This window comes from Marmota marmota, unplaced genomic scaffold, assembly GCF_001458135.2.
Source record: "Marmota marmota marmota unplaced genomic scaffold, marMar, whole genome shotgun sequence".
NCBI lineage: Eukaryota > Metazoa > Chordata > Mammalia > Rodentia > Sciuridae > Marmota > Marmota marmota.
Window position 1 is genome coordinate 32,185,873 of NW_026000249.1, and position 16,562 is coordinate 32,202,434.

Consider the following 16,562-nt stretch of genomic DNA (forward strand, 5'->3'; position numbering starts at 1 on the left):
GTGGATCCATTCCCAGCTTTCCCAGGAATCTCCATACTGCTTTCCAAATTGGCCTCACCAATTTGCAGTCCCACCAGCAGTGTACAAGTGTACCCTTTTCCCCACATCCTCGCCAACACTTATTGTTGTTTGACTTCATAATGGCTGCCAATCTTACTGGAGTGAGATGGTATCTTAGGGTGGTTTTGATTTGCATTTCTCTGACTGCTAGAGATGGTGAGCATTTTTTCATGTACTTGTTGATTGATTGTATGTCCTCCTCTGAGAAGTGTCTGTTCAGGTCCTTGGCCCATTTGTTGATTGGGTTATTTGTTATCTTATTGTTTAATTTTTTGAGTTCTTTGTATATTCTGGATATTAGGGCTCTATCTGAAGTGTGAGGGGTAAAAATTTGTTCCCAGGATGTAGGCTCTCTATTTACCTCTCTTATTGTTTCTCTTGCTGAGAAAAAACTTTTTAGTTTAAGTAAGTCCCATTTGTTTATTCTTGTTATTAACTCTTGGGCTATGGGCGTCCTATTAAGGAATTTGGAGCCCGACCCCACAATATGTAGATCGTAGCCAACTTTTTCTTCTATCAGACGCAGTGTCTCTGATTTGATATCAAGCTCCTTGATCCATTTTGAATTAACTTTTGTGCATGGCGAGAGAAAGGGATTCAGTTTCATTTTGTTGCATATGGATTTCCAGTTTTCCCAGCACCATTTGTTGAAGATGCTATCCTTCCTCCATTGCATGCTTTTAGCCCCTTTATCAAATATAAGATAGTTGTAGTTTTGTGGATTGGTTTCTGTGTCCTCTATTCTGTACCATTGGTCCACCCGCCTGTTTTGGTACCAGTACCATGCTGTTTTTGTTACTATTGCTCTGTAGTATAGTTTGAAGTCTGGTATCGCTATACCGCCTGATTCACACTTCCTGCTTAGCATTGTTTTTGCTATTCTGGGTCTTTTATTTTTCCATATGAATTTCATGATTGCTTTCTCTATTTCTACAAGAAATGCCGTTGGGATTTTGATTGGCATTGCATTAAACCTATAGAGAACTTTTGGTAATATCGCCATTTTGATGATGTTAGTTCTGCCTATCCATGAACAGGGTATATTTTTCCATCTTCTAAGATCTTCTTCTATTTCTCTCTTTAGGGTTCTGTAGTTTTCATTGTATAAGTCTTTCACCTCTTTTGTTAGGTTGATTCCCAAGTATTTTATTTTTTTTGAAGATATTGTGAATGGAGTGGTTGTCCTCATTTCCATTTCAGAGGATTTGTCGCTGATATACAGGAATGCCTTTGATTTATGCGTGTTGATTTTATATCCTGCCACTTTGCTGAATTCATTTATTAGCTCTAATAGTTTCTTTGTAGAGCCTTTTGGGTCTGCTAGGTATAGAATCATATCATCTGCAAATAGTGATAATTTAAGTTCTTCTTTTCCTATTTTGATGCCTTTAATTTCTTTCGTCTGTCTAATTGCTCTGGCCAGTGTTTCGAGAACTATGTTGAACAGAAGTGGAGAGAGAGGGCATCCCTGTCTTGTTCCAGATTTTAGAGGGAATGCCTTCAGTTTTTCTCCATTCAGAATGATGCTAGCCTGAGGCTTAGCATAGATTGCTTTTACAATATTGAGGTATGTTCCTGTTATCCCTAGTTTTTCTAGAGTTTTGAACATAAAGGGATGCTGTACTTTGTCGAATGCTTTTTCCGCATCTATCGAGATGATCATATGGTTCTTATTTTTAAGTCTATTGATGTGGTGAATAACATTTATTGATTTCCGTATATTGAACCAGCCTTGCATCCCAGGGATGAATCCTACTTGATCATGGTGCACAATTTTTTTGATATGTTTTTGTATCCGATTCGCCAGAATTTTATTGAGGATTTTTGCATCTAGGTTCATTAGAGATATTGGTCTGTAGTTTTCTTTCTTTGAAGTGTCTTTGTCTGGTTTAGGTATCAGGGTGATGTTGGCCTCATAGAATGAATTTGGAAGTTCTCCCTCCTTTTCTATTTCCTGAAGTAGCTTGAAAAGTATTGGTATTAGTTCTTCTTTAAAGGTTTTGTAAAATTCTGCTGTATACCCATCCGGTCCTGGGCTTTTCTTAGTTGGTAGTCTTTTGATGGTTTCTTCTATTTCCTCAATTGATATTGGTCTGTTTAGGTTGTCTATATCCTCCTGACTCAATCTGGGCAGATCATATGACTTAAGAAATTTATCTATGCCTTCACTATCTTCTAATTTATTGGAGTATAAGGATTCAAAATAGTTTTTGATTATCTTCTGTATTTCTGAAGTGTCTGTTGTGATATTGCCTTTTTCATCCCGTATGCTAGTAATTTGAGTTCTCTCTCTTCTTCTCTTCGCTAGCATGGCTAAGGGTCTGTCGATTTTGTTTATTTTTTCAAAGAACCAACTTTTAGTTTTGTCAATTTTTTCAATTGTTTCTTTTGTTTCGATTTCATTAATTTCAGCTCTGATTTTAATTATTTCTTGCCTTCTACTTCTTTTGCTGTTGTTTTGCTCTTCTTTTTCTAGGATTTTGAGATGAAGTATGAGATCATTTATTTGTTGGTTTTTTCTTTTTTTAAGGAATGAACTCCAAGCAATGAATTTTCCTCTTAGAACTGCTTTCAATGTGTCCCATAGATTCCGATATGTTGTGTCTGTGTTTTCATTTATCTCTAAGAATTTTTTAATTTCCTCCTTGATGTCTTCTATAACCCATTGATCATTCAGTAACCTATTGTTCATTCTCCAAGTGATGTATGCTTTTTCCTTCCTTCTTTTATCGTTGATTTTCAGTTTCATTCCATTATGATCAGATAAGATGCATGGTATTATCTCTACTCCTTTATATTGTCTAAGAGTTGCCCTGTGACATAATATATGATCTATTTTTGAGAAGGATCCATGTGCTGCTGAGAAAAAAGTGTAACTGCTTGATGTTGGGTGGTATACTCTATATATGTCAATTAGGTCTAGGTTATTAATAGTGTTATTGAGTTCTATAGTTTCCTTATTCAACTTTTGTTTGGAAGATCTGTCCAGTGGCGAGAGAGGTGTGTTGAAGTCTCCCATGATTATGGTATGGTGGTCTATTAGACTCTTGAACTTGAGAAGAGTTTGTTTGACGAACATAGCTGCACCATTGTTTGGGGCATAAATATTTATGATTGTTATGTCTTGTTGGTGTATGGTTCCCTTAAGCAGTATGTAGTGTCCCTCTTTATCCCTTTTGATTAACTTTGGCTTGAAATCTATTTTATTTGATATGAGTATGGACACTCCTGCTTGTTTCCGAAGTCCATATGAGTGATATGATTTTTCCCAACCTTTCACCTTCAGCCTATGTATGTCTTTTCCTATCAAATGCGTCTCCTGTAGGCAGCATATTGTTGGGTCTTGTTTTGTGATCCATTCTACTAGCCTGTGTCTCTTAATTGGTGAGTTTAAGCCATTAACATTTAGGGTTATTATTGAGATATGGGTTGTTCTTCCAGCCATATTTGTTTATTTCTGTTACTAAACATGGTTTGTTTTCCTCTTTGATTATTTCCCCCCCCTTTACTGTCCTACCTCCCACTGTTGGTTTTCATTGTTATTTTCCATTTCCTCTTCCTGTAATGTTTTGCCGAGGATGTTTTGAAGAGATGGTTTTCTAGCTGCAAATTCTTTTAACTTTTGTTTATCGTGGAAGGTTTTAATTTCATCTTCCATCCTGAAGCTTAATTTCGCTGGATACACAATTCTTGGTTGGAACCCATTTTCTTTCAGTGTTTGAAATATGTTATTCCAGGATCTTCTAGCTTTCAGAGTCTGTGTTGAAAGATCAGCTGTTATCCTGATTGGCTTACCCCTAAATGTAATCTGCTTCCTTTCTCTTGTAGCTTTTAAAATTCTCTCCTTATTCTGTATGTTGGGCATCTTCATTATAATGTGTCTAGGTGTGGATCTCTTATGATTTTGCACATTCGGCGTCCTGTAGGCTTCTAGGATTTGGGATTCTGTCTCATTCTTCAAGTCTGGGAAGTTTTCTCGTATTATTTCATTGAATAGATTGCTCATTCCTTTGGTTTGGAGCTCTGTACCTTCCTGTATCCCAATGACTCTTAAGTTTGGTCTCTTAATGTTATCCCATATTTCTTGGATGTTCTGCTCATGGTTTCTTAACAGTCTTGCTGAGCTGTCTATGTTCTTTTCCAGTTGAAATACTTTGTCTTCATTGTCTGATGTTCTATCTTCTAAGTGTTCTACTCTGCTGGTAGTATTCTCCATTGAGTTTTTAAGTTGGTTTATTGCTTCCTGCATTTCTAGGATTTCTGTTTGTTTGTTTTTTATAACCTCTATCTCCCTGTATAGTTGATCCTTTGCTTCCTGGATTTGTTTGCGTAATTCATTGTCGAAGTGATCTTTCATTGTCTGATTTTGCTGTTTAATGTCTTCCTTGATACTCCAGATCATCTGAAGCATGTATATCCTGAATTCTTTATCTGACATTCCATCTGCTGCAGCTGTTACCTCTTCTAAAGTTGCGTTGACCTGCATTGCTTGTGGTCCTTTCTTTCCTTGTCTTTTCATACTGCTTGCGTATCTTTCCTGCAGGTGCGGGCGGCGGCTCTGCTCTCTCCTTATTCCAATTGGGGTGTCGTGGCTACCACGCCGGCAGGTCACTGGGCCTGTTCTGGGCGCTGGCGGCGGCTCTGTTCTGCCCCTACTCCAATTGGGGTGACGAGTGTACCACGCCGGCAGGCCACCGGGCCTGATCCGCCGGTCGGTTGCAGGTTTGCCTACCCTGCAGGCGCGGGCGGCGGCTCTACTCTGCCCCTACTCCAAATGGGGTGACGTGTCTGTCGTACCGGCAGGCCACTGGGCCTGTCCCGCTGGTCGGTCGCAGATCTGCCCACCTTTCGGGCACGGGTGGAGGCTCTGCTCTGCCCCTACTCCAATTGGGGTGTCGTGACTACCCCGCCTGCAGGACGCTGGGCCTGTTCCTGGCACGGGCGGCGACTCTGCTCTGCCACTACTCCAATTAGGGTGGTGTTTGTACCACGCCGGCAGGCTCCTGGGCCTGATCCGCCGGTCTGTTGTAGGTCTGCCTACCTTGGAGGCGCGGGCAGCGGATCTGCCCTGCCCCTCCTACCACGCCTGCGGACCCCTGGGTCTGATCTGCAGTTTGATCACTGGTCTGCTCACCCTGCGGGCACGAGTGGCGGTTCCGCTCCGCCCCCACTCCAATTGGGGTCACGTGACCACCACACCGGCAGGGCCTGATCCGGGCGTGGGAGAAGGATCTGCTCTGCCCCTACTCCAGTTGGGGTGACATGTGTACCACACTGGCAGGCCACTGGGCCTGACCCGCCCGGCTGTCACAGGTCTGTTTACCTTGCAAGCGCGAACGGCGGCTCTGCCCTGCCCCTCCTACCACGCCCATGTACCACTGGGTCGCGGGTCTGCCCACCTTGCGGGTGCGAGTGGCGGCTCCGCTCCGCCCCCTCTCCAATTGGGGTCACGCGGTCACCACGCTGGCGAGCCGCTGGGCCTGCTCCGGGCGCTGGCGGCGGCCCGGCTTCTCCCCTCTGGCTCAACGACAAATTGAGGAGACTCGGGTGACTGTGCCTCACCCCCCCTACCAGGAGACCAACTGCTTATGTCACCGCTGGTATTGATGAAGTTCTCTCCTCCGCCGCTTTCTGCTGACATCAGATCTCTGCCATGTTGGTATCCTATGCGAATGGCAGCATTTCGTTCCCCTTGCCGGGCAACCAAAGCAACGGGTGAGTCCTGACCGGCCCTCAGCAGGACCCGGACCGAGAAGCAGTTTCCGCGGGCTCCTAGCCCCGGGCCAGGGAAGTTCCGGGAGCCGGAACTCGGCCGCTCCGTGCTCGGTGTAAGCTCCTATAAGTGTAAGCTCCAAGAAGCAGTCCCCGCGGGCTCAGTTCCGGGAGCCGGAATTCGGCTGCTTAGTGCTTGTTGTATGCTCTGATAGGAGCAGGGTCCAAGAAGCAGCCTCCGCAGGCTCCGCGGGACGGTTCCGGGAGCCGGAACTCGGCCGCCCCGCGCTCGGTGTTCGCTCCGATAAGCTCAGGTTCTAAGAAGCACCCAGGCGCTGAACCCTAGCAATCTGTCTGCAAGCCGCAGGCGAATTGCAGCCTGAAATTACCTGATCTATGGCTGAATGAGCTGCGGTCAGTCGAAAACAGGGAAGGTGACGTCAGTTTACCAACATGGTGGCTGCTGGCCTCCTCTGTGGTCTGACCGGTGTGGAGAACCGAGATGGACCGCTTCCTTCCCCTGTCTTGAAACCAGAATTCAGCCCTGAGTACGGTGCTTGAACGGCTCTAGCCGCGGGGCGATTTGCTGAATAAGCAGTGTTACCCTCCGTGCGACTAACCTCTCGCGTTTGAGTCCCCGTAGCCGATCCTCGTGCGATGGAAATCCTTCCTCCAGGTTCCGGAGCACCCCACTATTGCTGGAAATTCCTAACAAGATAGCCTTTAGCCGTCCTGACTTGTCATACTCCCACACAGTGAAGCAGCACACGGGCCAGTATGCTATCATTACCTCACAAAAAGTACACTAATTTTGACAAAGTTTTATACAGCATCCCTAATTTTTACATCCTGGCAGACTTAAAATTATTTCCTTCAAGTGAAACTAGTAATACAAAATAAGATATAATAACACTCATATTCTTTGGTCAGTTAATACCAATGTATGTCTGATTTAGTGAAAATTATGTCACATTTCCCTGATGTTTACTTTTTTTTTTTTTTTTAAAGAGAGAGAGAGAGAATCCTTTAATATTTATTTATTTTAGTTCTCGGCGGACACAACATCTTGGTTTGTATGTGGTACTGGGGATTGATCCCAGGGCTTTGTGCATGCAAGGCAAGCACTCTACCAACTGAGCTAGATCCCCAGCCCCTGATGTTTACATTTTTAAATATTCCTAAGATATGTTAGCTTTAGAACTTTTTTGGATTTTTAAGGGTAGAGTAAAATGGGAACTTGCAGATGGTTGGCTAGGGTACCAAAATTAAAAGTCTCCTTAATATTTGAAGATTGTAAGTGCTGATGGAAGGGGTTAGTATGAAAGGGATAGGAAGATGAGAATTACAGAGATAGTTCAAAGGAAGCAGGTTGAACTCAGATGAGGCTTGTGTGTTAGCATGAGACCTTACCAGGAGTTGTTGCTTCTTGAATGGGTAGATAAATGAAATGGCACAGGCTAAAAATGAGTAAACATGTGCTCAAAATGTAGGCAGGGAAAATTAAAAACAAACAAATAAAAAAAGCTGGTTTTATTTATCATCTCTTAAGATAGGATATTTTCCTATACAAAACCAATGCTGTGTTTTTTTCTCTCAAGATACCCCAGCTCATCGTCACTTGATTCAGCCTGTCTCCCTCTAAGTTATATTTAACATTAAATTTTGTTCTTTTTTTCTATTTGGTGGTACTGGGGATGGAACTTGGGGCTTCTGCATGATGCTAGGCAAGTGCTCTACCACTAAGCTACATCTCTAGCCCTTTAAATTGTTTTTTTCTTTTTTGAGAAAGGATCTGGCTAAATTGCCCAGACTGACCCTCAAATTTGGGATCCTCCTGCCTTCGTCTCTGAGTAGCTGGAATTACAGGCGTCTGCCATTGTATCCGGCTTGACATGAAACTTCTGAATGGAATAGCAATTCCACCTTTCTTTTTACCTTACTCTACTCTGGGAAATACTTCATTTTCAGGTACCTGATTTGATCTCATACCCTGCATAAGACCCAGGAATTTTATTGTCATATTTCTTATGCCAGTGTATTAAGGCAGAAGGATTGAGTAAAGGCATGATATGTACCTTCTCTTCAAAACCACTTTTGAAATCTTTGAAATGCCTCCTGTCTTTCATTATTTTCTTTATTAATGTAGAATGCCCAGACCATTAGTTTCATATAATTAAGATATTGCGAACTCATGTCTACTGTAGAAATACTTGCTGAGAATTTGAATATTAGTTATTACTTTAATTTTATCCATGCCTTAAGTTTCTAAAATAGTGATGTTTCTTTGTAGATGTTTTCAGTATATTTTGGTTCAGTTGTCTGCAGGTAATGAAAGTTGATGTTATTTCTCCATACCTGCCCTGTCTTTATGATGCTTAGTAATTCACTCTTCCATCTGGCATTTTGAAAATTCGATTTTTGAGTGGTTTGATTTGAGGGATGGAGAGAGGCCTCATTCATGTGACTCCTTCCCTTTTATAGGGAATTGGAAAAATCCGCTCATCCCCAAAACTTAGAAGAACATGGAGGGAACTTTAAAATGTAAGATTTAATCTTTATCATGAGATTTGTCCTAAAACCTGGTACCAAGTACAGAAAGAAATTCTTCAGAAAAGGATCTACAGAGTTTTGGCATGTCATAGATCTGTAGAGTATTCATAGGAATCATGATGTAGAGAGAGAGAGAGAGAGAGAGAGAGAGTTGTCATTTACGTTTTTTTTTTACTTGAGTTTCGTCTGGTATTGGTTAGCAACATCACTACAGTTAGGCTCCACTCTACAAATTAAGCTTATTTTTCATTACTTCTGTATTCATCTTTCAGTGCCTCACTGAAGCAACTCTTAATAAGTTTCTTTCTGGATAAACTTAAGCAGACACTAAAAAAATATTAGGGCATTATTCTGGTAGTCATAAGAAAAATTTCTTACTATTTGTGACATTGTATTTCTTCCTTCAGATAACTATTGGTTTTATTTGTTTATTTATTTATTTATTGTAGTTGTTGATGGACCTTTATTTATTTATTAATTAATATGTGGTGTTGAGAATCGAACCCAGTGCCTCACCCATGCTAGGCAAGCGTTCTACCACTGAGCCACAACCTCAGCCCACTATTGGTTCTTTATACATAAAAGACATAAGAGTTTGCTTGGCTTCTTATGGTTGGCAGGAGACTGGATTATGATTGGGGAACCTGCAAGCCACTTCTTTTCCTTCCAGTCATTGGCAGTAGAACTCTGTTTTCACTTTCATATAATGTCACTGTTTTTTTTTTTTTTATAAGAAAATGATCACTGCTGTTTATTTTGTTTTCTGTCCATTTTCCCTTACTTGTGGAAAAAAAAGGTCTTTCCCTTGTTTTTTCTTTTTTCTACTTTTCATCAGTTTGTACTTTACCTTATAATCTTTCCTAGATATTATTATCTGATTATCTATCCTAACTGGTTTATCTAGTTATTTAATAATGCTCTTTCTGCTTCCTGTACTTACCCATTTTTTTTTCTGTTTAACATTTATTTTTTGCATTGCATTCTATTACATGTCTCCAATATATAAAGTAGTAAAAATGTCTGAAATACTTATTACTAAAATGCATGTTTGTAAAGGACATGGCGTATATATGCAGTAACCATGCTGTTTGGTACTGAGGAGTTACTCGGGTAATTCCAAGTTCCCCATGTCACAGATTTCTGTCTTCCAATATATTTGAGTGCAGAATTAATTTCTAATTAAAAAGTGATTTTTCGTATTTATCCATAACAACTTGCATTTTATAGTTATATTTGTCTTTTTAATATTTATTATTTAGTTTTTGGTGGACATAATATCTTTATTTTATATTTATGTGGTGCTGAGGATTGAACCTAGTGCCTCATGCATACTAGGCGAACACTCTACCACTGAGCCACAACCCCAGCCCCTGTATTTGATTTTGAAATGCATTCAATTTATCTAATGTCACATGAAACAAAATGTTGTGTTCCAAAACATTTTTTCAGTTCAAATTGTTTTAGTATCATCTTTATAAAATATATATCATGTTCACCATGTTGTTTATGTACATATCAGTCTTATTCTGATATATATGTAAATTGTTAACTAGATGGAAGGAGCTTGAAAATGAAGTCAGCTCATATTCAGTTATTTGTGCACGCAGATTGGACACGCACCAGCACCAGTTTTTAGCAATTTCTAGTCAGTTACATACCTATACTTTTGTAAAATATGATAGTAATGAAGAATTGAGAAGCTAGGGAATAAAAAATAAAAAAAGATGAACAAGAATGTAGGATAAGTAGGTTCTCAGTACATGGATGAATGGGCAAAGAGGAAGATCTCTAATCTAGAGATCTTAAGGAGATATAATAACTGACTCAGTGTGGGGAGAGGTTCCCCATTTATTTTCTTGGATCATTATATTGTTAACTAAAGTACCGCATAGAGACAGTACAAACAGGTTTTGGGTTTAGGAGGTGAATATGCTCTGAAGGGACATATTGAGTTGGGGATACCTGAGGGTATCCAGTGTTGTTGTACGCAGATTTAAGTCTGGAGCCAAAAATCAGAGCTAGAAATAAGATTTTGAATATCTCCAAAATATAGTGTGTTTTGACTTCCTTTTGGTTAATGAAATTTTTAGAAGAGAGCAGACCGGTTGAAATCTCAAAGGAGGAGCCTCTTTTTTGAGTGAACATTGCCAGGATCTGTTACTATTAGGAGGTTTTTGGTGTGTAGTGGAGTCTACCCTAGGAGCACTTGTAATAACTTTGTATTAAAAAAAAAGAATCAGAAGAGCTGAGTTTGAGGACTTTGACAGAACAGTGTGATTTAGATCAGTGTGGCCAGGAATGTGTCTTACAAGCCCTATTGGAAATTACCATATTCATTCAGAGACCAAATCCCTGAAGTAAAGACCATCATATCCTAAGGCACTTTCCTGTTCTCATCCATTTTATCATAGACTTAATTTTAGAAATCGCATTTGTTTGTTTTAAGTCATACTTTTACAAGTGTGGCACAATGAAAAAGAAAAAAAAAATTACCTTTGATTTGCAAGAGTATCTGTCACACCTTCACTTCTCTCACTTAAATGATTCAGAAAACTCCATTTTGTAATGACTCCATAAAAATAAGCTCTTTTCTCATCTTGAAGTAATTTATAAAAAAATTTTCCTTACTGTTCATTTTTTCCCCCCTAATTCATTGTGGAGTTGTCTTTGTGTATTCCCAGGGCAGATTAATTTTTTAGAACTTTTATTAGCACATTAATTTTAGTGAACTTTGTAGATGTGTGAGTATTTATACAGAGTAAAAGTTGGTAAAAGCTTGTTGCCAACATGTTATTCATAAAAACCCATGTCTACTTTTAATTGAATATAGACAGCAGTATTGACTGCATACACCTTATTTATATGATCTGAAACAAAGGCCTCTATGGACAAGCATACATTTATTTATTTCTTTTTCTTGATATAATGTTCCATTTCATTTTTTAATGTTTCTATTATTGCATTATAGTTATACATAGTACATAATAGTGAGGTTCATTTTGACATAATCATATAAGCATGGAATATAATTTGTTATATTTCAGTCCTCAGTACTTTCTTTTTCCTTCCCTTTCTCCCTCCCTCTGTTCCCATTCCTCTACTCTACTTCTGTTTTTTAAAAATTATTATTTCCATGTAGACTCTTTGTACAATTGTACAAACATGGAATATATCTTATTCTAGTTAAAGTCCCATTCTAATGGATGTACATGGTGGCGGTATTTACTGTGTTGTTTTCATATATCTACATGGGAAATTACGTCAGATTTATTCCATTGTCTTTCCTTTGCTTATTCCACTTCCTTTCCTTCCACCACCCACCCCACCCTTGATTGTGAGTTAGCTTCCACATATCAGAGAAAACATTCAACTTTTGGTTTTCTGGGACTGGCTTACTTCACTTAGCACGATAGTCTCCAGATCCATCCATTTGCTGACAGAAGTCACAGTCATTTCTTCTTTATAGCTGAGTAATACTCCATTGTGTATATAGACCACATTTTCTTTGTCTATTCATCTGCTAAGGGTAGCTGAGTTGGTTCCATAGCTTAGCTATTATGAATCGTGCTGCTGTAAACATTGATGTAGCTACGTCACCGTAGTATGCTGATTTTAAATTCTTTGGATATATACTGAGAAGTGAGATAGCTGGGTCAAATGAGGGTTCCATTTTTTGAGGAATCTCCATACTGCTTTCATAGTGATTGTAGTAATTTGCCATCCCACCAACAATGTATACCTTTCCCCCCGCATTCTCACTAACATTTATTGTTACTTATATTCTTTTTTTGTTTTATTTGTTCTTTTTAGTTATCCATGATAGTAGAATTCATTTTGATATAATTATACAAGCATGGAATATATCTTATTCTAATTAGGATCCTATTATTATGAATCTATATGATGGTGAGATTCACTATGGTGTATTCATATATGTACATAGGAAAATTATGTCTATTCATTCCACTGTCTGCTGGGAGCCATTAGCCAAGTAGGTATGACAATTTCCTTGCCAGCGTACCCCATGTTGCTGACATTTTGCAGTGACATTGAATATAGGTGACCTTGCTCAAGGACCAGGGCGGATNTGTCTATTCATCTACAGACGGGCACCTAGGTTGGTTACATAGCTTAGCTATTGTGAATTGAGCAAGCATGCAATTTAAAAACTAAGAATAGTGTCATTTAACTCTGGTGATGCATTGGAATAATTTGCAGAAGTTTTTTTTTTTTCTGATTTTTACGGTGTTATACCCCAATACACTGAATCGGAACCTCCTAGACTGGATCTGGAATCCAACATTGCTCTAAATTAATGATTCCTAAATAAAACATAATTTGTCAATTAAGAAAAGTTATTTGATTGCTTGTCTTCAGGATCAGGAACACAGTTGAAGGATTCTGCAATGAAGAAGATTCATAAGATAGTCACAAACTATGCAGCTAGAAATAAAACAATTTAAGAGAAAGTCTTGAAACTCAAGTTTTACATGTAATCACATGAATATAGATTTCCCTCCTTATTTAGAAATCAAATTCCATAGGCTATAAGAAGCAAAATAGTATAACATAATTTTGGAATACTGAACAAGTCAGAGCGTTTTAAAACAAAAGTTGGCTTTGGTAATAAAGATGTCAACAGAAATTGTAATGAATCAAATCTTGTGAAATTGGATCAGTAGTGCTTTATGAAAAGAGAATCACAAGGCTGGGTATGTAACTCAATGGGAGAGTGCTTTGCCCAGCATGCACAAGACTCTGGGTTCAGTCCCCAGTACCACAAAAACAAAACTAAAGAGAATCACTGTAATGTTAAAAACACATCTTAGATGAATCTTCTGCTTGGAAACCAATTTTCTGTAGACTGTTTTTTGCAGGTTTGTATACAGCCTTTGAACTTCACAGGCCTCCATAATAACTGTTTTACACAGCAGTAGTCACTTTAAGGGCTGCAATATTTTGGTGTGAGGTGCAGATGTTTCCGAGTTTCTGTTGATTGCAGGGATAGGCTCTGAATATTTACCATGATATTTTCAGGTTTGTGGGCTGGTTACTATAATTGATAGTCCTTTCCCTTGATTTATATGTCAATAGGTACATCTGTTTTGCATCTGACTTAGATATTGGAAATGAAGCTATGAGATCATGTTATCCCCATCCTGTTCCCTCATCTGTCTTTAGTGTGATGAAAGGTGTGTCTGTGTTTTTCATTATGTGGAATAGTTTTGTTGGCTGTTCTTAAGTTTCTTAAAACACTTAATAATTATTCTGTGTGTTCTTTCATTCTCATGCATGCTTTTGAATGTGTATTCTTTATTGTGTCATTTTTCTGTATTTATTGTTTGGAAATATTTGAAATTTCATGGTGTTGTAGGTTTGAAATGGTAACTCAGTAACCTGATTGCTGATTTTAAGATTTGAAAATAATTACATAAAATGTGATCAAAACTGTTCCTGTCAGGTTTCATTGTAGGATCTTGAATGCTCATAGATGTTCTTCCTATGGATTTTCAGTGAAGTAGTAAAATTATAGTACCACCATCTTGAAGGCTATTTCTTCTGAGATCAGCGTACCTTTGATGCCTTAGTTAGAAAAGGTTTGTCTTCTATCTAAATATTAATTGTCTGCAGGATAGATTAGACTTAAATATATAATACAATCTGAATGGGTGACTGATGTGTTGTTCTTTTTGTTTAGAGGAAAGCAGTGGATTGATTATAAAAGCATACTTTGCTTTCATAGTATTCACATCTTAAAATAGTCTGTTTTCTATTGCTATGGTAGCATACTAAAGGGATGTTTGAAGACACACAATCTGCTTAGTACACTAAGAGAAAATACTAGCAGTTCTCAAAGTGTTCTTATGTTGGGAGTTTTTGTTATTATTCAGTCAGTTGTGGGAAAATTTTTCACTTTTGTTTATCATTGTGTCCTTAGTGTCTGCATTGTCTTTATGGCATTATAAGCTCTTAAAAATATTTGTAAAATAGATTAAGTCTTTAATTTTTAAGGGTTATAGTCATTTTTGTTAGTAATTGATTCCATTCAGAAGATGTTACAAACTTAAGAGTAATGCAAGTGTAGGCTAACTGTGCATGCACATAACAGACATTTGTGAATGAATACATGAGAGCTACTGTGTTCATACCAAATGCTACTAATTTCTCTTTCTTTGTAGCATTGGGTAGCTGATATTAGTTTATTCTTATTAATTGAAAGTTCTAGTTCACCAAATGCAATGTTGTTAGTTCTGCATTGAAATATAGAACTTAAAACTTGGTGATAATTATTTCTCTTAATAAAAAGAAGTTCTGTGGGGGTTTACAGCTAGAAGCTGTCATCATGAATATCACTGATTTGTTCAGAAGTTATAAAAAATTACAACTTTTAAATGTTTGGATTATGGATAGAAATGAGTTTATTGTGTATGTGTTTTAAATATGGTTTGTACTTTGGCTGGCTGTTTATTACTTTTAATGCTGAAAATTTGTGGAGGCTCAGAGGCATATACGTTCAGTGTTTTAGAAGTGTTCAAAGAGAGTTACTCACCTTGTGTTTTAACTTAATATTTTTATGTCAACTCTTGTGCTTGTTGCTTATCTTAATTTATATACGAAGTTTAATGTTGCCAAACTATCAGAAGTCACCAAGTATTCATAATAATTTACATTCTTAAAAATTTGTGTTGTAAAAAAAGTCTGTGTTATATACATTGATGTTAACATGTATTTTCTGAATAGGCTTCTGATATTATAAATGGATACTTCATATATTAGTGGCTTAATATTGTCTGAGGAATTAAATTTTACACAGACATTATATTTCATTAGATTAGCTTGAACAGAAGCTATTGAAAAGGTGCTCAAGTATAGTAATTATGAAGAACCAGTGAAGGCAGATAGTTTTATCCTCTATCATAATTTTTATAGTGCTTTTTGTTTTTGGAGATTAAAAAGTAGTGTTCTGATACTAATGCCATTGTACTTCTACTTGCAGTTTCAAATGGTTATTCTATTTAAACTGTGTTGTAATACTTCCTGTTTATGTAAAGACTTAAAAATCTGAATTTTTTTTTCATATAAATAAAAATACATATAAGATAACTTAATAAAATTAATTCTTTAAATTCTCCATTCTTGACTATCTCAAGAAAATAACCTAACAACCTGTCAGTATTCAGCAATAAATTTTTAAAATAATTCTAGTTGGTTGCCAGAACATTTTATTTGCATAACATAGTTTTAATATTATATCTTACATACCTGAAAAATATTTTGAGATACTTTTTTATGTGACTCTAAATTTAGTACATTAATTTTCTTACTCTCCTCTTGCAGCATTTTCAGTTAGCTTTGGTTGACTGTAATCCCTGCACTTTGTCCAATGCAGAAAGTAAGTATTAAGTACTATAGTTTTCTCCATGTATTCCCATCACTTTATCTCAAATAATAACAATCAATTGTAGTAATAATGTTAGTGGTAAATTCTGTGCAATTCTTTGAATTCTAGAATTATTGAATGTAACTGTATTGGTTGCTATGACTACTTATACAAATGGAACATATGAGACCAGATATTGTGAACAGCCTGTGTCTAAAATAGGCCAGTGAAACAGGTTGTTGTATTAAAATTATCTGTACTAATGAACAAGATTGATTTGTGTATGTATTAATTATATTGTAGATGAATTATTGAGATGTAAACTAGAGTTTTTCAGCCATTTAGGAAAAATGAATATATGAAGATTCTTATTGTGGTAGCTCACTGATTCTGCTGTGTGATATCAAAATTAATGGTAATTATTGAGGCATACTTTGACTTTTGTTATAGTTTTACATATCATTTACAGAAGTGACGTTTTTCAGTTAATTTAGGAAGAATGTGTTTGTGAAGTATGCTCTGACACAGTGGCTTTCTTCAGTTATTTTCTACTTCTGTATATTTCCAAAAGCAGATTGGGTGGTGGTTGTTGTTATTATTAGTTTACCAGTAAGTATGTTTCAGTGTATTTGCTTATTTAGTGACTTTAAAGAATACAATAAATGACTTAAAAGATTTTTCATTGGATTCAAGCTGAATTTGTAAACAACTTTTCTTACTTGAAAAATAAAAATTTTAGAGTAAGAAACTAATTCTTAATGAAAATTTTATGTCAGTCAAAGGATTCTAGAATTTAGAAAGTCAGTATTTGCTATAATATTTTCTTCTCCTTTTTTTTTTTTTTTTTTTTTTTTTTTTT

The 16,562-nt window shown here is 37.3% G+C and overlaps 1 protein-coding gene across 6 annotated transcripts in view; it reads left to right on the plus strand.

Annotated features, from left to right (window-relative positions):
* Kdm6a (lysine demethylase 6A) overlaps positions 1 to 16,562 on the plus strand; it is a 96,398-nt gene that overhangs the window by 13,487 nt on the left and 66,349 nt on the right. For all 6 annotated transcript variants that reach the window (XM_015488122.2, XM_015488125.2, XM_015488124.2 and 3 more), the window contains exon 4: positions 15,661 to 15,715. In XM_015488122.2, coding sequence (XP_015343608.1) covers positions 15,661 to 15,715 — 55 coding nt within the window. The remainder of the gene's footprint in view (positions 1 to 15,660; positions 15,716 to 16,562) is intronic.